The 17,395-nt window shown below is 38.7% G+C and overlaps 1 protein-coding gene across 1 annotated transcript in view; it reads right to left on the bottom strand.

Annotated features, from left to right (window-relative positions):
- The window catches only part of SPTBN5 (spectrin beta, non-erythrocytic 5), a 90,997-nt gene that overhangs the window by 12,605 nt on the left and 60,997 nt on the right, over window positions 1-17,395 (bottom strand). Inside the window, exons 39-54 of the mRNA XM_064424586.1 lie at window positions 17,127-17,245; window positions 16,378-16,492; window positions 15,581-15,694; window positions 14,390-14,511; window positions 13,595-13,757; window positions 11,570-11,758; window positions 10,716-10,793; window positions 9,114-9,286; window positions 7,992-8,082; window positions 7,214-7,360; window positions 5,900-6,037; window positions 4,908-5,164; window positions 4,567-4,753; window positions 2,007-2,219; window positions 1,436-1,632; window positions 645-849 (exon numbers count right to left, since the gene is read on the bottom strand). Coding sequence (XP_064280656.1) covers window positions 645-849; window positions 1,436-1,632; window positions 2,007-2,219; window positions 4,567-4,753; window positions 4,908-5,164; window positions 5,900-6,037; window positions 7,214-7,360; window positions 7,992-8,082; window positions 9,114-9,286; window positions 10,716-10,793; window positions 11,570-11,758; window positions 13,595-13,757; window positions 14,390-14,511; window positions 15,581-15,694; window positions 16,378-16,492; window positions 17,127-17,245 — 2,508 coding nt within the window. The remainder of the gene's footprint in view (window positions 1-644; window positions 850-1,435; window positions 1,633-2,006; window positions 2,220-4,566; window positions 4,754-4,907; window positions 5,165-5,899; window positions 6,038-7,213; window positions 7,361-7,991; window positions 8,083-9,113; window positions 9,287-10,715; window positions 10,794-11,569; window positions 11,759-13,594; window positions 13,758-14,389; window positions 14,512-15,580; window positions 15,695-16,377; window positions 16,493-17,126; window positions 17,246-17,395) is intronic.

Raw genomic sequence — 17,395 nt, 5'->3', positions numbered from 1 at the left:
GAGGCAGAAGGAATCACTTTCTCTGCTCTGTACAACACAAAAGCTATACACTGCAATCTACAAGTGCAAATTGTTTGATAAATCCAAATGATCTGGAGTCAGAAGAAGGCGTCATCTTGCTCATTTAACATTCTTTGTCACAGAGAAAAATTAACCACATCCTAACAAGCAGAAGTTGCTCAGATCAAAAGCTAATGAACAGAACTTGTCTACATATGCAGCAGCTCCTAGGAGGAGTGGACACTACTAATTATACCTCTCTGCACTGTGTGCCCCAAGGAGAAATTTATCCTTGAAATCAGCAGCAAGAGATATGAGCACTGCAGCCCAGTGCTTTTGACCACAGTCAAATTTTTTAGGTCCTGTCAAATTTATAAGCAGGACAAGCAATGGAGTGTGCTGACCTCACCTTATTCCAAGAAAAGCTAACTTTCTGATACATCTAATTTTCTTTTGGAGGATGCTACCTCAGCAAGCCTGTCAAAGCAGACTGAGCCCAGTCTGAGTTCTTGCTGTAGAGATAAGAGCTCTGCTTAGTTTTTGTCATTGTAACATGCTTCACTGACAGAAGCTACATATAAATTGCCACAAATACATCCCTGCTTTACTACACAATACATGCAATACTTTTTATTTTCTTTTACCTCAACATCATCTAAGTCCTGCCCATAGTCATCGGACTCTGCTACAGAGAGTTTACTGGAAAGCCATGCATCTACCAGCTGGAATTCTCTTTCAAACTGATAGAGCTGGAATTGTTCTTGCAGGCGTTTTCTCTGGGTGTCAGACTTCTGTAGGAGAGACTGATAGTCTGCTAGGATCCCCTGGAGCTTTGAAAGTATTACTGAACTGCAAAGAATAAGAAGCAGAAAGTATGTCTTTGTTTTATTTTTCTTTTTAAAGACTTTTTTTCTGACAGGTTTAATTTGCAACACCTTTAAAACACAGAATAAACCAGATAACATCATGGAGTGAGTTATGCTGTGCCATTAAAGCCAGCAAGCTCAGGAAATTAAAATAAATCATACAAATGGCTGCTCTTTTCCCATCTTCCTCTCCAGATATAAAAACAAACATTCAATGAAAAACAGTGAACTGTCAGGAATGTTAATTTCCTTTCCTAAACACAGTGTTTTTCGAACATTTGTGGTAAATTAGAACTAGATGACAGTTCCGAGGAGTAGACAATGGGCAAAGAAGCTGACCTGCATTAATTGGTCTGTTGTTAAAAAAAAAAAAAAAGCTCATGAAAACATTAAAACAATCATCAAGTTTTTGGGGAGCTCAGTGTGTGTGATGATGATGATGGAGGGATGGATGATCCCTGAAATCTTATTTCTGAATGAGCTATCAAACACAGTTGAACTTTTCTTTATTTGCCTTCTCTGGGCATTTCTGTCAGACCTGGAGGAGAAACCTGGTTTTACTTTCCTACCTCTCTGGACTGTCTTTGTTTATTAAGCTGGCTCCTGTCTCCTGTACTTTCTCGATCCTCAACCTGAAACTATCCATGTCCAGTTTGGTAGCTTCAAGTTTACGAAGTAAAACTTGTGTGGATTCTTCATTCTTCCCGTAATCAGAGGTCTCCAGAATGAAACTCCTCTCTGCCAGCCATGCCTCCACCTCCAGCAGCTGTATAGAATATAAGGATGAGCCTTAGTACAGGTTGATGTAGGTCAAGATAAAGAAAACTGAGAGCAGTGGTACACTGACACATCAGTGAAAACAGAAAGCACCTTAGATGTGTTCCTCTAATGCAATCTAGCAGACACTGTTCCAAAAAACCCAGAATCCAGTAATTGCAGTTACATGTTACTCACTACCATTTGTTGGAGACATAACTGTTGTTTCTCCACTGTATCCTTATTTACCAGATATGAAAAATCAGGGCAGTGTGAATTCTGCTCCTTTCTCAGCACTTGCATCCATTCAACACTATAGATGTCAGTTGTTTTAAGAAAAGAAAGGCCAAAATAAATATCTCAGGAAAGATTTAGGTTCCTTACCTCATTTAGGAACAGATGGGCCTCATAAGACTGCATAAGCCTCTGTCTCCTCTCTTGAGCCTCTGCCTTCAAGGTTTCTACAGATGTCTCCAGCTCCTTCAGATGCTCTATAATCTTGCGAGAGGCTGAGTGGCCTCCCCTTACCAGTTTCTGTCCTGTATTGATCACTGCTTTGGTCAAAGCATCTCGACTGTTTATCTCATTCTCCAGGTTCTGGAAAGAGTAAGGTGTAAAATGATAGACTGAAAATTGAAGTTATTAAATTTTTATTCCATAAAATGTCATAATACAATTCCTTTATAAATTTGCTTTCTATTCACAAAGGTGAGCCAGAGGTACAAAGTCTGAGTGCATGCTTGAAGTGGAGTGGAGGACTTTATTTGGGGTGAAGGAGTGATCATAGAAATCAAGTTTAGCCATGAAGTGTGAACTTTGATGTATGTCTACCTCAGAGTCTGGAGGGAAAAGGTTCTAATCACAAACCTCTTATTTGTAGATTCCACTGAAATATACCCAGTTACATTCCATTATATGGCATTTCTTGAATTAAAACATGTCTAGAGAAGAATGACCAATTTTTCTGCACGTTATTATTTATCACTTGCCAATGGTTTTGCAGAAGATGAATCTTTGCATAGCAGCCACTGTAAACACTGGGGGTGCACGAGTGCCAGGCACCCAACAGGTCAAGGAGATAAGAAAACCACCTCCAACCAATTCTCAAGAGCTTTACTGAAATTAATTTTTGAGGACCGGTAGATTTTAAAACTATATGCATCCCTCTATATACTCTCCTCTGAGCAGGAAAGGCCCATGCTGTGATTTTTCTGTGAGCATACATGCAGTCTTTGGCTGACTGTGCCTGAGCACCTTGAGCACAAACAAGCCCCACAATTTTAACTGCAGTGCTCTGTTAATGTAGAAGAGATGCCCTGTATGAGGAGTGGAGCTGCTTTTTCAACCTAAGTGTCAAACTTGGCTGGAAAAATCTCTGATTCTAATCTTGCCTTTAACTTCCCCCTATTGATTTCAAGATGTTGTTGAAAAGCAACACCATGTGTTCCAAGCCAAGCAGCTGTTTGAAGGCATAATATATTTGTGTGTTAATGCTGTTTTGCAAGGCAGCTTTTTTTTCTTCCTTAGGAAGAAGGTTAATACAGTTCACTCACAATCTCTTTTGTGGTAACAAACCAAGGACTGAATTTTGCAAATCTGGCTCATTAGGACAAACAATAGAGGTGGAACTAACAGTATATTCAATTCTTGACTGTTATGTTAATTCTGACATTTGCTTGCTTGTAAACCAACATTAAAAAGAAAGTGCAGAGGCTGTAGCTAATAACATGTTGAGAGTTAAAAGCTTATATTTTAATCCTGTTTCCAGAACAATAGTAAGTAAAAGGTCAGAGAATTTTATTATGCACTAATTTTATGGTATATATCTCCCACTCTCACAGTTAGATGAAAAATTTTGAGACTTAGCCAATTAACAAAAAATAATCATAGCCTAAATCAGTATCTCCTCTGCTCTTTCAGTTATTTAATATATTTTCTCAGATTAATTCAGCTCAAGCATTCTTTTCTTCTGTGAACTTAATTACTTACTTACCATGCCAATGAGCTCATAAATTTTAAGAGTAATTGCACGCAAAAAAACATTTATGCTATTAATCATGATGAAACAAGATTTTCATTCTTACTGCTCCACAATGATAGTACCAGATGCTTGGGCTTTATCTCTTTCTTGACTGTGTGTATCACACACATTGACAATTTATAGGATCTCCTGTCTTTCCCAATCCTAATGCAGCTTGCACAGATTTCTCTAAAAGACATTGACATGGCACTTAAATGGGATGTCATATGCTAATATTAATATCAAATACCAATAGCTCCTGGAAAATCTTAGCAGGAATATTTTTTCTTCCACCTTGTGTATTTCTGTGCTCCTTATTAATGAACTATCAGGAAGGTATTAATTGCTATTTGAGATGACAGTATTCCAGGCACTGCTTTCTCTGATGGCCCATCTGAACCTTGTGAAATATTTCAGCAGCTGTCTTGAAAGCTTCCACTGGAATGAAAGTCAGCTAGCTACAATAATTCCCTGTTAACTCACTCCCATCAGAGCAGAAAAAAAACGGGGAAAAATGTTTTCCTGGGTGCTCATCCTGAGACATCTGAGCAGTGAGCTTTCTTGGATGTACTGAGTTTGAAAGCATTTTGTTAGGACCAAAGAACCTATGAAAATATGCACAAGTTTGTCAAATCTATTTTGTATTGAAAAGGCCAGGGTTTGAACACAGTTCACAGAAAGAGCCAACATGTCCACAGAAGGCCTGTGGTGTGGTACTTGACCACTGCAATGGTAAGCAGGATGGCATCCTCCATGTTGCCAAGTCATGGACATGTCCTTGAAAACAAAAAAGGATGAAAGTGATCCCTGGCATCCTGATTCCTGTTAGCGAAAGTACAGCAGATGAAGTTTGCTAGAGACAAATTGAGTTCAGCGTTCTCTGTTTGATTCTAAAGACTGTGAATGGTTGTCACATGACACTACCTGGTGCTTTTCTTGTAGACTCTGAATGGTCACCAGGGATTGGCCATGATCCTTGGAGGAAGCCATGGGGAGCTTCTCACGAACCCAAGCCAATTCCTCGTCAACATCTCTGAAGAATTGGTACTGAAGTCTGCTGGCCTCCAGACTTCCCCGCCTCTCCTGCAGAGGATCATGTAGCCTTTTGTATCTGTAGACAGATTTTAAAGATAATCCAGTCAGGACTACAGATTGATAAGGAATGAATGCAAAACACTCATTTCAAAATACCGTAGAGAAGGAAAGAAGAAAGAATATTCAGGGAGGAAAAAAGCTGGCAGCAGACAGGCCAGGCACTCACACACCTCTGCACCAGTTCATCCACTTTCTCTTCTAGCTCATCAGCAAGGAAATGTTTCTCCTTCTGGAACTGCTGAGCTGTGACCACAAGCTCTTGCAGCCGGTCCCTATGGGCAGCAATGTCTTCCTCCAGTTCCTCTTGTTTCTTCAGATGACTGTTCAGAACCACCAGATCATTGTCATTGTATGGTGCTTTCAGGTCATTTTCCACACCTTCCAACCACTTCTCTGTGTCCTCTACATTTCGCTGAAAATGAAGACCCTGAGAACAAGCATGAAGAAAAAATAATTTAAACCTTTAGGACAGATAATGTAATATAAAAATCTCATCCCTTTCAGTAAAGATTGCACACAAACATGGAACACCTTCCCACTGCTCAGTGAACTTTTCCCATAGACAATGGTTGTGCAAATGAAGAAGTTAATTGAGTCATGGTGAAGACAAGAACAGATGCATTAAACATCAATAGCCTATCTTACTTGTGTTGCACAAATGCAGACCATGGACATAGCATATTAAAAAAAAAAGAACATTTAAGGGGAGAGTTCTGTTTTATAACCACAGATTTTCTGATAGCCTAAGCATGCATAACTCACAGTCATGAGAATTCATGTGCCTGGAGCTAGAAGAATGAAAAGCAGCTGTAGGTTTCTTTCCCAATGTGCTGGAGAAAAGGTGCCCTTGAGACAGATGCAGAGTTGACACATATGAGTAAACATATTTTTCCTCAGAAACTCTCTCTGGAATCTGGATCTAAACCAGCAGCAGAAAGCAGAATGCAGCCCAGCCTACAAATTCTCTTCCCTCCAATTATCCTGCCAATTCCATTCAGTCAGTCCACACTTAGTAGGTTCTTTGCAGTAACGGTCTTGAGGAATCAGGCTGGATTTATAAAGTGACTCGCTTGTAGATGAGACATGTAGCAAGGCAGCTGTGCTATCTCTGGAAAAGATGCCAAGATCCAGCCACTGGCATCCCTGTAACCACAGGCATTACCTTGTAAGCATCCTGCAGTTTGATCCATTTATCCTGGCAACTTGCTAGCAGCTCCTCCCATAGCTCTTCCATTTCTTGTAGTCTGGACTGAATGGCTTCTGGGGCATAGTGCCTTTCATGGAGCATCTTCTCCCCTTCCTGTATCAGAAGAAACAGGCAAAATATTCTTCCTTTGCTGAATGCACCAGAATATATAATTTTTGCCTTCATAATCAAAGTCTACCAGCACTCTTATGTAATGGGCTGGCTGCAACCTTCACCTCCTAACATAAAAGATGGAGGAATTGCAGAGACAGAGAAAAATCTAGTAAAGACAAAAGGCTTATTGAAATTAGGGTAGAAACTGCACAGCAAGGGAAGCAAGAGGTACAGCAAGTGAAAAGTGCTATACCAGGTCAGTAGGTGTTCTAAAGAGCAACTACTAGGACTATTCGCAATAAAGAAGGCAGGACATCATGAAATAATGTGAAAGAGACTGTGCAAACAAGTATTTAAAAACAGACAGTTTTACTGAGCATTGTAACTCCACCCTTTAACCCCCTCTTGCTGTGCCTGCAGATGGGGGGATTGAAAAAGAAAAGAAAGGAAAGGAAAAGAAAAAAAAAAGATTAAAGGAAAAGAAAAAAAAAGATAAAAGAAAAAGGAAAAAAGAAAAGGGGAGGTATTTCTAAGATGCAGGTAAATCTGGAGGGGGCAATCTACTTTTAATATAGCAATCTATTGCAAAATACATCTAGTAAGCACTGTGCTGAAAATAAAATTAATAAACATGTTACAGTCTGTCCTTCCAAACTTATCATCTGATCACAGCTTCTGCCAAATATCTGACAAGTCTTGTCAGGCTTCCTTCATATCTTGCCTACTAACGTGTTTCTGCAAAGGAAACACTTGAAAACTCTATCCTTTTTATTGGATACATCTTATATGTCTTGTTAAGGCTGTACATCCAATCAGATAGGTTCTCTGCTGGAAATAAACAAGGATACATCTGAAGTGGCATTCACCCAGAGAGATGTCCCTAAAGTCAGTGGATTGAATCTTTTATTGCAGGCCCCATCTGTTTCCATTGCGTGCACAGTGAATATGCATAGCAAGCTCACACTAGATAGTAAGAGAGTGAAGACAGAGATGGACACAGAAAATTCTTGATGGACTAAAAGAATGAGCTTCTCAGTATACTCAGAGACAACACGGACAATACAAGTGAGAGGACAGTGACTCTCCCTCCTTTGGCTGAGGTCACTGTAACTCACACTGTCTGCAGAGTCTTTCATGCCAGTTGCCCACCCTTGCCCAAAACCCCACTTCTCTCACTGATTTGATGGAGTCCAAACGATTTCTGTTGGCCATGATCTCTGCTTGGAAAGCTTGGTGCCTCTGCAGTTTGGTCTGCAGATTGCTTGGATCCTTCCAGCTGTCATCCTGGGCAATGCTATTCTTCTCGTTAATCCAGGCAGCCACCTGTGGGGAGGGAAGAACAGAAGTAAACAAAACATTCAGTGTTTCTTCAGTTTCTTCAGCTCCAGCCTGCCAGGCACTCCTCTTATAAGCATAAAACAGGGAACTGGTAAATGGGGACTGAAATGAATTGTCCTTCTGAGGTTCTGCTTCCCATAGCTTCTCCTGCCCTTCATGAAGTCACCCCTATATGTTTGTTTATGAGCACTGTTGCCTGGAAAGGAGCTGTCTCCATCAGATAGCCCCCATGCAGTGAGAAAATGCTGGACACGTGTGCATGGGGGAGCATAGACAATGATCAACCTATTTCTAACCCATTGTTAGTATCTCACAAAAAAAAACCCTAATTTTTTTCTTTTTTTTTTTTTTTTAACAGTGGCACATTCCCTTTTAGTGCATTTATTTCTTCTGCATTTTGCTGTTGTCCAATGTACAGTAGATATTTAATTTACTACACTAGTGAGAGGGAAGAAGAAAAAAATATCCCTTCATTCTTATCCTCATCTTTCCCAATAATCTCATTTCAGACTCAGTTCCTTGATTTTCCTCACAGTAAATCTGTCTGAGTGTTCAGATCTATGCAGCACAGCATGTTTTAAGAAACCAGAATATTATGAATCCTGTGTAATTTTACCTCAAAAGAATTCTTCAGGAACTTCTGCAGAAGCCTTGATTCCTCTAGCAAATGTCTTCGAGCAGCAGCATTCTCCAGCAGTCTTTGTTTTCTGAGATGAAGACAAATGTGTGAGGTAAAGGTCACAGAGTGAATTAGATAGATAAGGGTTTTCAAATTTCACCTCTAAAACACACATGATCAAATCTTCCATTCCCTAGGAGGGAAATGTCCATGATGTGCAGATTCCCTTCATCTGGGCTGTCAGAGAAGATGCCCAGGACACTGTAGGAAAGATTTTGAGCTGATAGATATGTTTAAACTACCCAAAAGTTCTGTGTATATGGTATCTGCCTCTAGAAATCACCATTATTGCCTTTCAAGAGAACATAAACTCAGCACGTTTCTTTTGTGGAAATCCTGAAAATATGATGGTGTTTGTTATGGATAAACTAAAGCTACACCATCCTTTAAATTTTTTTTCCAATTTTTTGACCTGCAGTACTTTATTCATGTTAATGCAGATGTGAGATATTAATAAACCATATCAAATTAGACAACATTAACAAAGCAGTTTGTTCAATGAATCAAAAGGGACCTCCAGCCTCTTTTCATAACTTTTATGTAGCTCTTTGCATCTACCACAGCAGGGAATACAACTGCTTTTACTTCAGCGCTTGTTTAAGATGAACAATATGTAAATTGCTAGTAACAATAAAGTAATTCACATGAGAGGGCAAGATCTGATCAGAAAATTTGCAAAAGCCCTAATGGCTAATTTGAGTGGGGCTTAAAGATCAACCCCATTAGAGCAGAGAAAAGCAGTTGTCTAGGAAATGACCTTTCTCGATGGTATTTAATGATAATGAAGTATTTAATGGCATGGCAGGCCTTCTTTTGCAGCACTGTCCCTAAGGCCAGGCCAGAATGCAGAATTAAAGAGAAATTGCCTTTTTCTGAATCCTGCTTCCCCTCCACTTAATTGCATTTTGGAAGCCAATACTAATGAAATACAGCCAGTTCAAAGCATGAAGTTGAACAAATGCAAACCAACTTATAGTTCTCTCAAATAATTTAAAGATAATGAGGAGGGTCTCATTGCAGAAGAGATTGGTGGCTGACATAGGAAGGATTTGACTTCACCTCCTCAGAACAGCCTGGCATCTGCTGCTGATATTTTCTGAGTCATAATGTTTGTTCTGTGTTAGCTGCTGAGCAAATGAAGCCATCTCATTGATTTTCTCCATCTGAGCTTCCAGGGCTTTTTCAAACTGTGTGTGTTTCCGCTGCAGGCTCTCCACACTAGACACCGAGTCCTGGATAGAATTCAACAAAGGGAAGCTGCTTTCAGTCCAAGTTTTTCCATCCAAAACACTGATAATCCAGAAGGCAAATGGCATTTACCCCATACTTGCAAACTAGCTGTCAAGAAAATTTATTGTTCTTTGGAATTGATTGGCATTGATCTGACACTTGGGGCCTAAATAATATTACTTGCAAGGTCTGAGGCGATTATTTCAGTGCTGGATGCTTAGCTTCTCATGCATATTGTTGTGCTGCTTAGAACACATAACTTCTCAAGAATTGAAAAGAATCAACTCCTAATTTTAAATCAGTCTTAAGACAGATGCCATGTTGAAAGCAAATGTGGGATGCCAAACTGAAATCAGAGTTAAGTGAACAAATATGTCACAGAAAGAGGTTAAATTTAGTCTCAGTTTCAACTCATGGAATTTGGAAGAGCTCAGATCCAGATTTGAATTTGAGGATTTGAGTCTGACATTACAGTTAATCTGCACAGAAACACTTCTTGTAATGTTTGTGAATCCCAAGATTAACGAGTCAGAGTTCTTTCAGCACCCCTCTGCACTTTAATTATAGAACCAATGGTGTCAAAATGTTGTTATCCCAGTAAACTCTGCTTCTCCAGTATTCTAAAGGAAGCAATAAGCTCACATCAAATAGGTCAGAAAAAACACTAAACCTCTGGATGCTTACATGAGTCATTGGATGGGAAATTACTCACAGAGCATTTTCTGCACATTGCTGAGCTAAATATGATTGGATGAGTCCTTCTAAGTCTCATATACTGTAATGAAGGGACCACAAATACACTGAACTCTGAGATACTTTTGTAGCTCCTGCAGAGGCAACTAATTTAGTAGCACTACCTACACAAGGTGTAGGGTGAGCTAAGTGTCAGAATGTATGTCCAGCACCCTGAAGAGCTTTTGCAGCCCATGCCTCAGTCTGCAGTTTCAGTATTGCAGTAGGTACCTACCTGTGGTAGGTAATTTATAGCTACACTGGGTATGCCAACAGTGACAGCAGTGATGACTTGCACGCTGCTGGCAAATGTATTTGGGTCAGATAAGACAAGTCAGGATGAATGGGGCATTGAACAACCTGGGCTGCTGGGAGGTGTCCCCACCCATGGCAGGGGAGCTGGAAATGGATGGTGTTTCAGGTCCCTTCCAACCCAAACCATGCTAGAGTTCTATGCTTCTATGCAGTCTCACTTTCCTGCTGTACTCAGAGCAGTTGGATTGTTCCATTACTCTTAGGGCTGAGATTCCCATCCTCTGTAAAGTACCAAGGAAAGAAATCTGATCCTAGACCACCAACAGGGCAGAGCAGTAACTTCAGAGGGAGAAAGAGTACAGGAAGATTCAGAGCACATCATTGTACAGTCCCCTCTCCTCCAGACTGATTGCAGAGAAAATTGGAATTTCTCAGAGCACGTACCCCTAAGTCCTCGTTAGCTAGGAAGGCCTCTTTGCTGCTGAGCCAGCTCTCAATCTGTTCCACGTAGCCATAGAATTTCTGTGCAGGGAAGAAACCCAACACTCACAAACATGACAATATGATGAAATGCTGTAAAGCAGAAGCTAGCCTGACTTCAGCAGAGTACACTGAAAAAACCAAACTTTCATGGTTATTTCAAAAATTAACATAATGCATGAAACAGCATTGAAACTACCCATATCATAAGATTTAAGTTCTCATATATGTGATGATTTTAGATGGGATTAGTAGCCCAGCTCTTATTTAAAGTACTTGACATTCTTCATTGTGGAATCTCTGTTTGAGCAGAAATTTTTAAAGTGAGATGACTGTTACAGAGAAGTATTTCTGGAAAACTGCAGCCAAAATAGTTATTTTGTAAGGAAAAAAAGCCAGGAAAAAGTACCTTATTTCATCCGTACTAAATTTTCCTTCAGTTTTTTTAAAATACTTGTCTGGCTCCATGTATTTTTGGGCAGGTTATAGAATTTGGAAGAATAGTGATGTTGTATTATAAATATGTGTCTCTTTCCAGATGTATGAGAGTTTGACCAAAATTTGCTAAGTTTTACAGTCTTTGAAAAACATACTAGCACATATTCCACAGAAATTTCTATGATTTGTAGTGGAAAAATTTCTCAAAGTCCTGTCACCACTGAATGTGCTTGGCCCTCAGCATAGCTTTGAGAAACTAGTGAAACATAGATGAAACACTGGGTATTATCTTTCATCCTACCATCTCATAAATTTGCTGTTTATATCAAGAAAAACTGTCGGTGGCATGTGCATCCTCTCTTGAATGTCATTTTACTCACCTGTAAATCTTGTGCCTGAAACAATTTTATATATTGCTCTTTCCATGCTTGGATCAGCTCAGACCAGGCTTGCTGAAGTCTGGAGAGGGACTGGCGAATCTCAGGGGTTGCATAGTGACCAGAATTGCCAAGTTCTTTACCATAGTCACTGAGAGCGTTGAATCTTTCCACTCGGGCTTCAATCTCCTCCTAAAATACATTACTAAGGTTGATGTCAAGGGTTTCTGAAAAGCCAGTTATTCAGAATATGAGCCTTAAGGGGAAGAGTTTGGGCTGTAACTTTCCAGCACTAATATTTACATGGAAAATCATTCATCTTTGAGCTATGTTACTGGAAGGGCATAGAATTTCCTAAGAGAGAGTAAATGTAAATAATAAATGACTTTATTGGTCCAGGAACAACTATTTGCCTACGAATGAAAACTGAGATTTAGTTAGAAACAAATTAGAAAATGCTGACATATAAATGAACACAATTTCAAACATCCATAATATCATCCTCCAGTATTCCTACATAAAAGTGGTGCTTTTAAGAAACAGTACCAAGAATTTTTCCTCTCCCGACAAAGAAGCTTGCATCAGATTTTTACATTAAAGACACACTTTTATTTCATTTTGTGTTGTTAAAATGAAACACATTTAACTTTTGCACCTGGTCTGAGGAATGAATTATACCCCTATACTGAATCCTGAAGGTGAAAGCATAAAAAGCAATTATGACCCCTGCAAACTAAATGTAGAATTTCTAATGTAAGCAATTTCAAAATGAAAATAACTATGGACTGGAATAATACCATGTATTAACTCATACACTGCCTTAAACACTATGGCATGTATTATTAAATTTCTGAAATTAGAACTGCTGCTTTTAGAGATTTTTAGAATGGTGGCATTGCCCATTCATATATATAAAATCATATATCAAATATTTTTAAAATTCACATTAGCATCTCGTGTTCTAGTCTCTCCTATGGACTTTGGTTTGAGCCACTGACCAGAATGAAAACCCCCTCCTTCTTGCCTTGTCTGTAATTTTAGTTTAGTCAGCATAAGAACATAATGCGTAAATTCCTCCTTTTCTCTGTGACTGTCTCCTCAGAGCTCCTTGACTAACAGATATTAAAGACTTAGATCTTGCCACCATTTAAATTTGGAGCACACTACGTCAGTGGTTTGTGATTTTTTTTAATATGACAAAGAATTATTAGCAAAAACATTTTTAAGTGATAGGAGAAAGCATTGTTAAATTGGATCACTCTAAAGAAGGAGGGGATTTCAGGTACTTCACGCTAAATCCAGGTTTAGAAAATGAATCAGAATCTACAGACTGTTTGTGTTAATAATGGGACCCACAAAGCACTGGGTATCAGTAATTATTCTCTCAACAAGATTTTTAGAAGAAGTAAAGTAACTGCAAAGAGAATGTAGCACAACAGCTGAAAGATAGCTATGATTCTTGGGAAAAAGTAAAATATTGACTTTTTCCTAATGTTAATTAAAATTTCAGTCCTTTCAGAAAATAAACCAAAAGTATTAGCCAAATTAGCCACCAAAACATTAGTAAGGTAATTATTACTGGGATATGAAGTGCTTCAGAACTGAATGTGTTGCACCATTCATCGGTAATTTGCTTTGCTGTGTGAAACAAACTGCTGGTTTTATTTCCTTCTCACATAAATTAAGTTCACATGAAAAAATCTAGCTGGAAGCAAGGATTAACTGGCATTAAGCTATTTAGCAATACAAATAAGGAGATGAGCAGTGCGTATGATGTGAGACTGAACCTGTTTTTCACCATCAGGCTTGGACAGCAGTAGAGGTGAGAGCTCATGGGGCTCCTGAGCCTTTTTGCAAAGACACAAGCTGCCAAACAGCCCATGGGACAGTTTTGTCAGTAGGTAGGTGATTTCTATCCCCAGCCTGGTACTGAAAACAGGGTTTTTTTTACCATGTTATTGACAGAGGCATGCTGTGCACACAGAAAGATTCCCAGTAGGTGCAACTGGAGCCAAGGAAGATACTTGCCTTTCTCTCCTGGTGCTCCTCTATCATACTTTCGGCTTCATTTGCACTTTTAGGCAGCCCCCCTGCTTCCATTGAAGCTCTGGTGTTTTGGGCCCAGTCTAGTATCTCCTTCATCTCCGAGTTAAATTTCTGCAGCTGGTACGAGGCTGCCAGCTTCTCCTTCCTGCCACACAAGGTGCAGTTCAGCATCATCTAACACAGCATTATCTAGTTGCCTCTCCCTCCCCATTTGCAGAGGAAAGTATCTTAACAGAAGCCAAATGAAATTAATTCAAGCTTTCCCTTACAGTTCCTAAGAGTTCCTGATGTTAACAAAAATCACAGGAGATGGACACTGCCTTGGAGACCATACTTACTAATATTTTTACATCAGTTCATTAGCACAAGAAAGCTAAAAAAGCCTTAATATCTGTTGCTTACAGCAATGATTACAGATCAGGATTAAGCCTTTCTTGTTTTGGAAAGACTTGAGAAAAAAATCTTCAAGAACCCTCCAAAAATAAGTCTTTGACAAAGGCTTTATGATAGACTTAATTTGATAGTCTGGAGACATTCTAGTAACATTATTTAATGGGATAAACCACAAGAACATTGTATTAGTTTTCCCCAAGTCACATCAGTGGAAATTCTTGTGTATCAAGTCACATTTTTTCCAATGCAGGTGTCTTAGCTGCATATGTAAAATTTGAAAAAAATCCTTTAAAAACTTTAAAAGACCTCTGGCAAGTAGGGTTTAGACCCCAGGGAGCAGCTTTGCTCCTGTTGAGAGTTATTCAAACAGCTCTAAGTCTTCACCTTTGTTTGGCCTGTCCCTGGAGTCGTTGCCAGTTGTTTTTCATCTCCTGTTGCTTCATAGTCAGTTTGTCATTTATGGATGGATTCCTTGTGGAGAGGCGGAAAGATTCCAGTTCCAGTGGCTGGGGAGAGATTTATAGTGGGGTAAATTTACGCCAAACACTTACATTCATTTCTGAGTTTGCCTTTCAGGAAAAATAGTTCATTTTAAGACTCCAGCTCTCGAAGGCAGGTAATTAAATTACAGTGACAAAATATACAAAGGGATACTTAATATGCAAAAAATAATACACATGCCTGCAAACATCCATGTGCAGGCATTGCTTTGTATGCACAAAAGTTAATTTGCAGAATATGGACTAACAGGAAAATGAAGTGGTAATTCTAATTTATATTAGCAGTCTGATGGACGCTCATCAACTCAGGTTTAAAGTTGAAAACATTCTTGCAAAATTCCATCAAGTTGATGAAAATGAAGGATTTTAATTATGCAGAAAAGAAAATATGCCAGGCTGGTTTTAATCCTTAAAAAAGTACAGTTATTATACTTTTGTGAAGAAAAAGTTTTTCATTTTTTCTATATGAAAGGGCCAACAGTGAAAAAATGTGAGAGGTTGTCATTGGATTTCTAGTACTGTTCAACAGGATATATTTCTTTTTAGTAAAAATATACAAATATAAATGAGCTTTGACCCATATTTAATGCTCAATTTAATTTAGTCCTAGACGATGCAAACTGACCAATTTTTACAAAAGCCAGAGTGGATCAGGCAGATAATTATAACCTAGAATTTCTGTGTTTGATGTCTGTGTCAGAAAACTACATGCAGTATGGGGCTTGCATTTAAGATCTGAACAGAAATAGAGTTGTGGTTTTTGGCTCAGCTGAGTACAGGAACTGCTTTCCAAAATGTATAGGACAGATTTGGCTTGTAGGTGAGGGCCAGAGACCCAGATAGCATTAAAAAAGGACTTCTATTCTTGGATTTTGTGCATCAGGAATAATAATATTTGATAAGATAAAGTAGGATTAAGCAGCACAATATTTTCATGAGAAGAAATTTATGCTGCACTTGCTTAGCTGAAAATTCCTGTGAATCCATCTGAAGAGTAACAATGATTTCTGCACCATATTTTGAAGAAGAAAAAGTGAATTTTTTTCAGTATCCTTTGTACTTCCCTACTTCTTACCTCCATTTTGGACTTAATAACACTGATTTCTCTCTCCATTTCTTCGTGTCTTCGAATCAGGTTTTCCACACTTTCCACATCTTTTCCATAATCCAGTGCTTGTATCAATACACTCTGGAGAGGGCATTGGGATGTGAAAATGGTGAAGATAACACCAAACAAAAGGATCTGTATTTTAATGATTTCAAAAAGCCTCCTCCCTCACTTCTTTGCATTGCCATCTAAATGTTCTTATTGTCTTTTTAAATATCAATAGAGCACATTGTCTTCTCTCCTTGCAGAGATAAAACAAGAATCCACATCTCTTTGAACACTCATAATCCTGCTTAAGGTGCCTCTGGCCATTCACACGAAAACAAAGACAGGCGTGCCTGCCTGTATTTCTCAATCTTTCTATTTTATTTTATTTTTCATATACCAAACCAGAAAAAATATTTCCCAATAAATTGTTGTACAGAAATTCAGGTTTGTGTTATGAAAATATAAAAAATAAAATTTACCCTTGGGATCCTAAGAAATTAAATCCCATAAAATGAAGAAATACATTTTAAAAGTTGTTTTAAAAATTTCAAGCCAAAAGTCTTGTAACCTTAAGTAGTACCACTTGCCTACTGACTTGTAATTAAATAAATATAATTACTTACAATGATTAAATAATTTTAGTTTTTATATAGCCTTATTTTTTCTGCTAATATCAAAATTACAATTCAGGATTGGAATTTTTACCTCCATTTTGTGAATTAATGAGATTGATAGAGCATTTTTCCATTTCAATTAATCAAAATTGGCAAACTTACTTTCTCAGTAATTCTTTCTGTGATGTCATCTATTTCTCTGATTAAGGCATGAATCTCTAGGGCTCCTTCTAACTTCTTCCTGTATGCATTCAGGTTACCATGAAAACTGTTCCACCTTTAATTGGAAATAATATTTTAGAGATGTATTTCAGAGGTAAGGATTTCCACAACTGAGTTTCACAATGCTCATATTTAAACAAAACCACAGGTTTTCTGAACTACCTCATGTATTGATCTCCCAATTCTCCATAATAGGGGGCTCATCACAGGGATAAAGCATTAGCCTGAGAAGACTATCTGGCTGTATTTATTCCATGTCTTTAGGATGGCATGGGGGTTAAAAGCTAAAAAGCACTGGTCCAGTTTCCTTAAACTCTCAATAATCTCACAATTGACACCTTAATGCTTTTGTTTGTTAGACAGGGGGCTGTGGAGCAGCAAAAGGCAATTCACCACAATGATGTGAATGATGGAAGTGTCCAAGGTTCATGAATCTTGTGTGCCAAGTAATGTGAAATAGAGTATTTGACTCCAAGGCTAGAAGCATGACTTTGGCTCTTCTGAATTAAAAATCCTTCTAAGCTACCTGCTCTGGGAGTTTGGAAAGACAACTCCAGTGTCTGATATTTGGTAGTTGTGATATTAAAGAAGAAAACAAATGTTCAAATCCCTCCATTTATCTCAACCGAAGACACCTAATTTTCCCTTCTTGTTTTTGCTTTACAGGGAACATTTGAAAACATACTCACTTCTCATTGAGCTGCTTTCGGCGCTCATAGATTGTCTTTGTTTCTTCCTTGTTCTGTCTCTCCAGTTTCATGGCCAGGGCATTGATAGTCCTGATGTGAGCATCGTCCACTGTTGACTCCTGCAAAGTGAGAAAGGGAACAAAAGTACACGTTCCAATTGCTTGTGACCCAGTTTTCCAGTGAGGTGTGAAAATCAACACAAGCAGCCACAAGAAAGGGTTTTACCCCACTAATACGTCAGACACAGAGTTTGCTCTGCTACAACTGCT

This window comes from Passer domesticus, chromosome 6 (genome assembly GCF_036417665.1).
Source record: "Passer domesticus isolate bPasDom1 chromosome 6, bPasDom1.hap1, whole genome shotgun sequence".
Taxonomy (NCBI): Eukaryota; Metazoa; Chordata; class Aves; order Passeriformes; family Passeridae; genus Passer; species Passer domesticus.
Note: the sequence above shows the minus strand (reverse complement) of the source record. Positions and strands in the feature narration are given on the sequence as shown.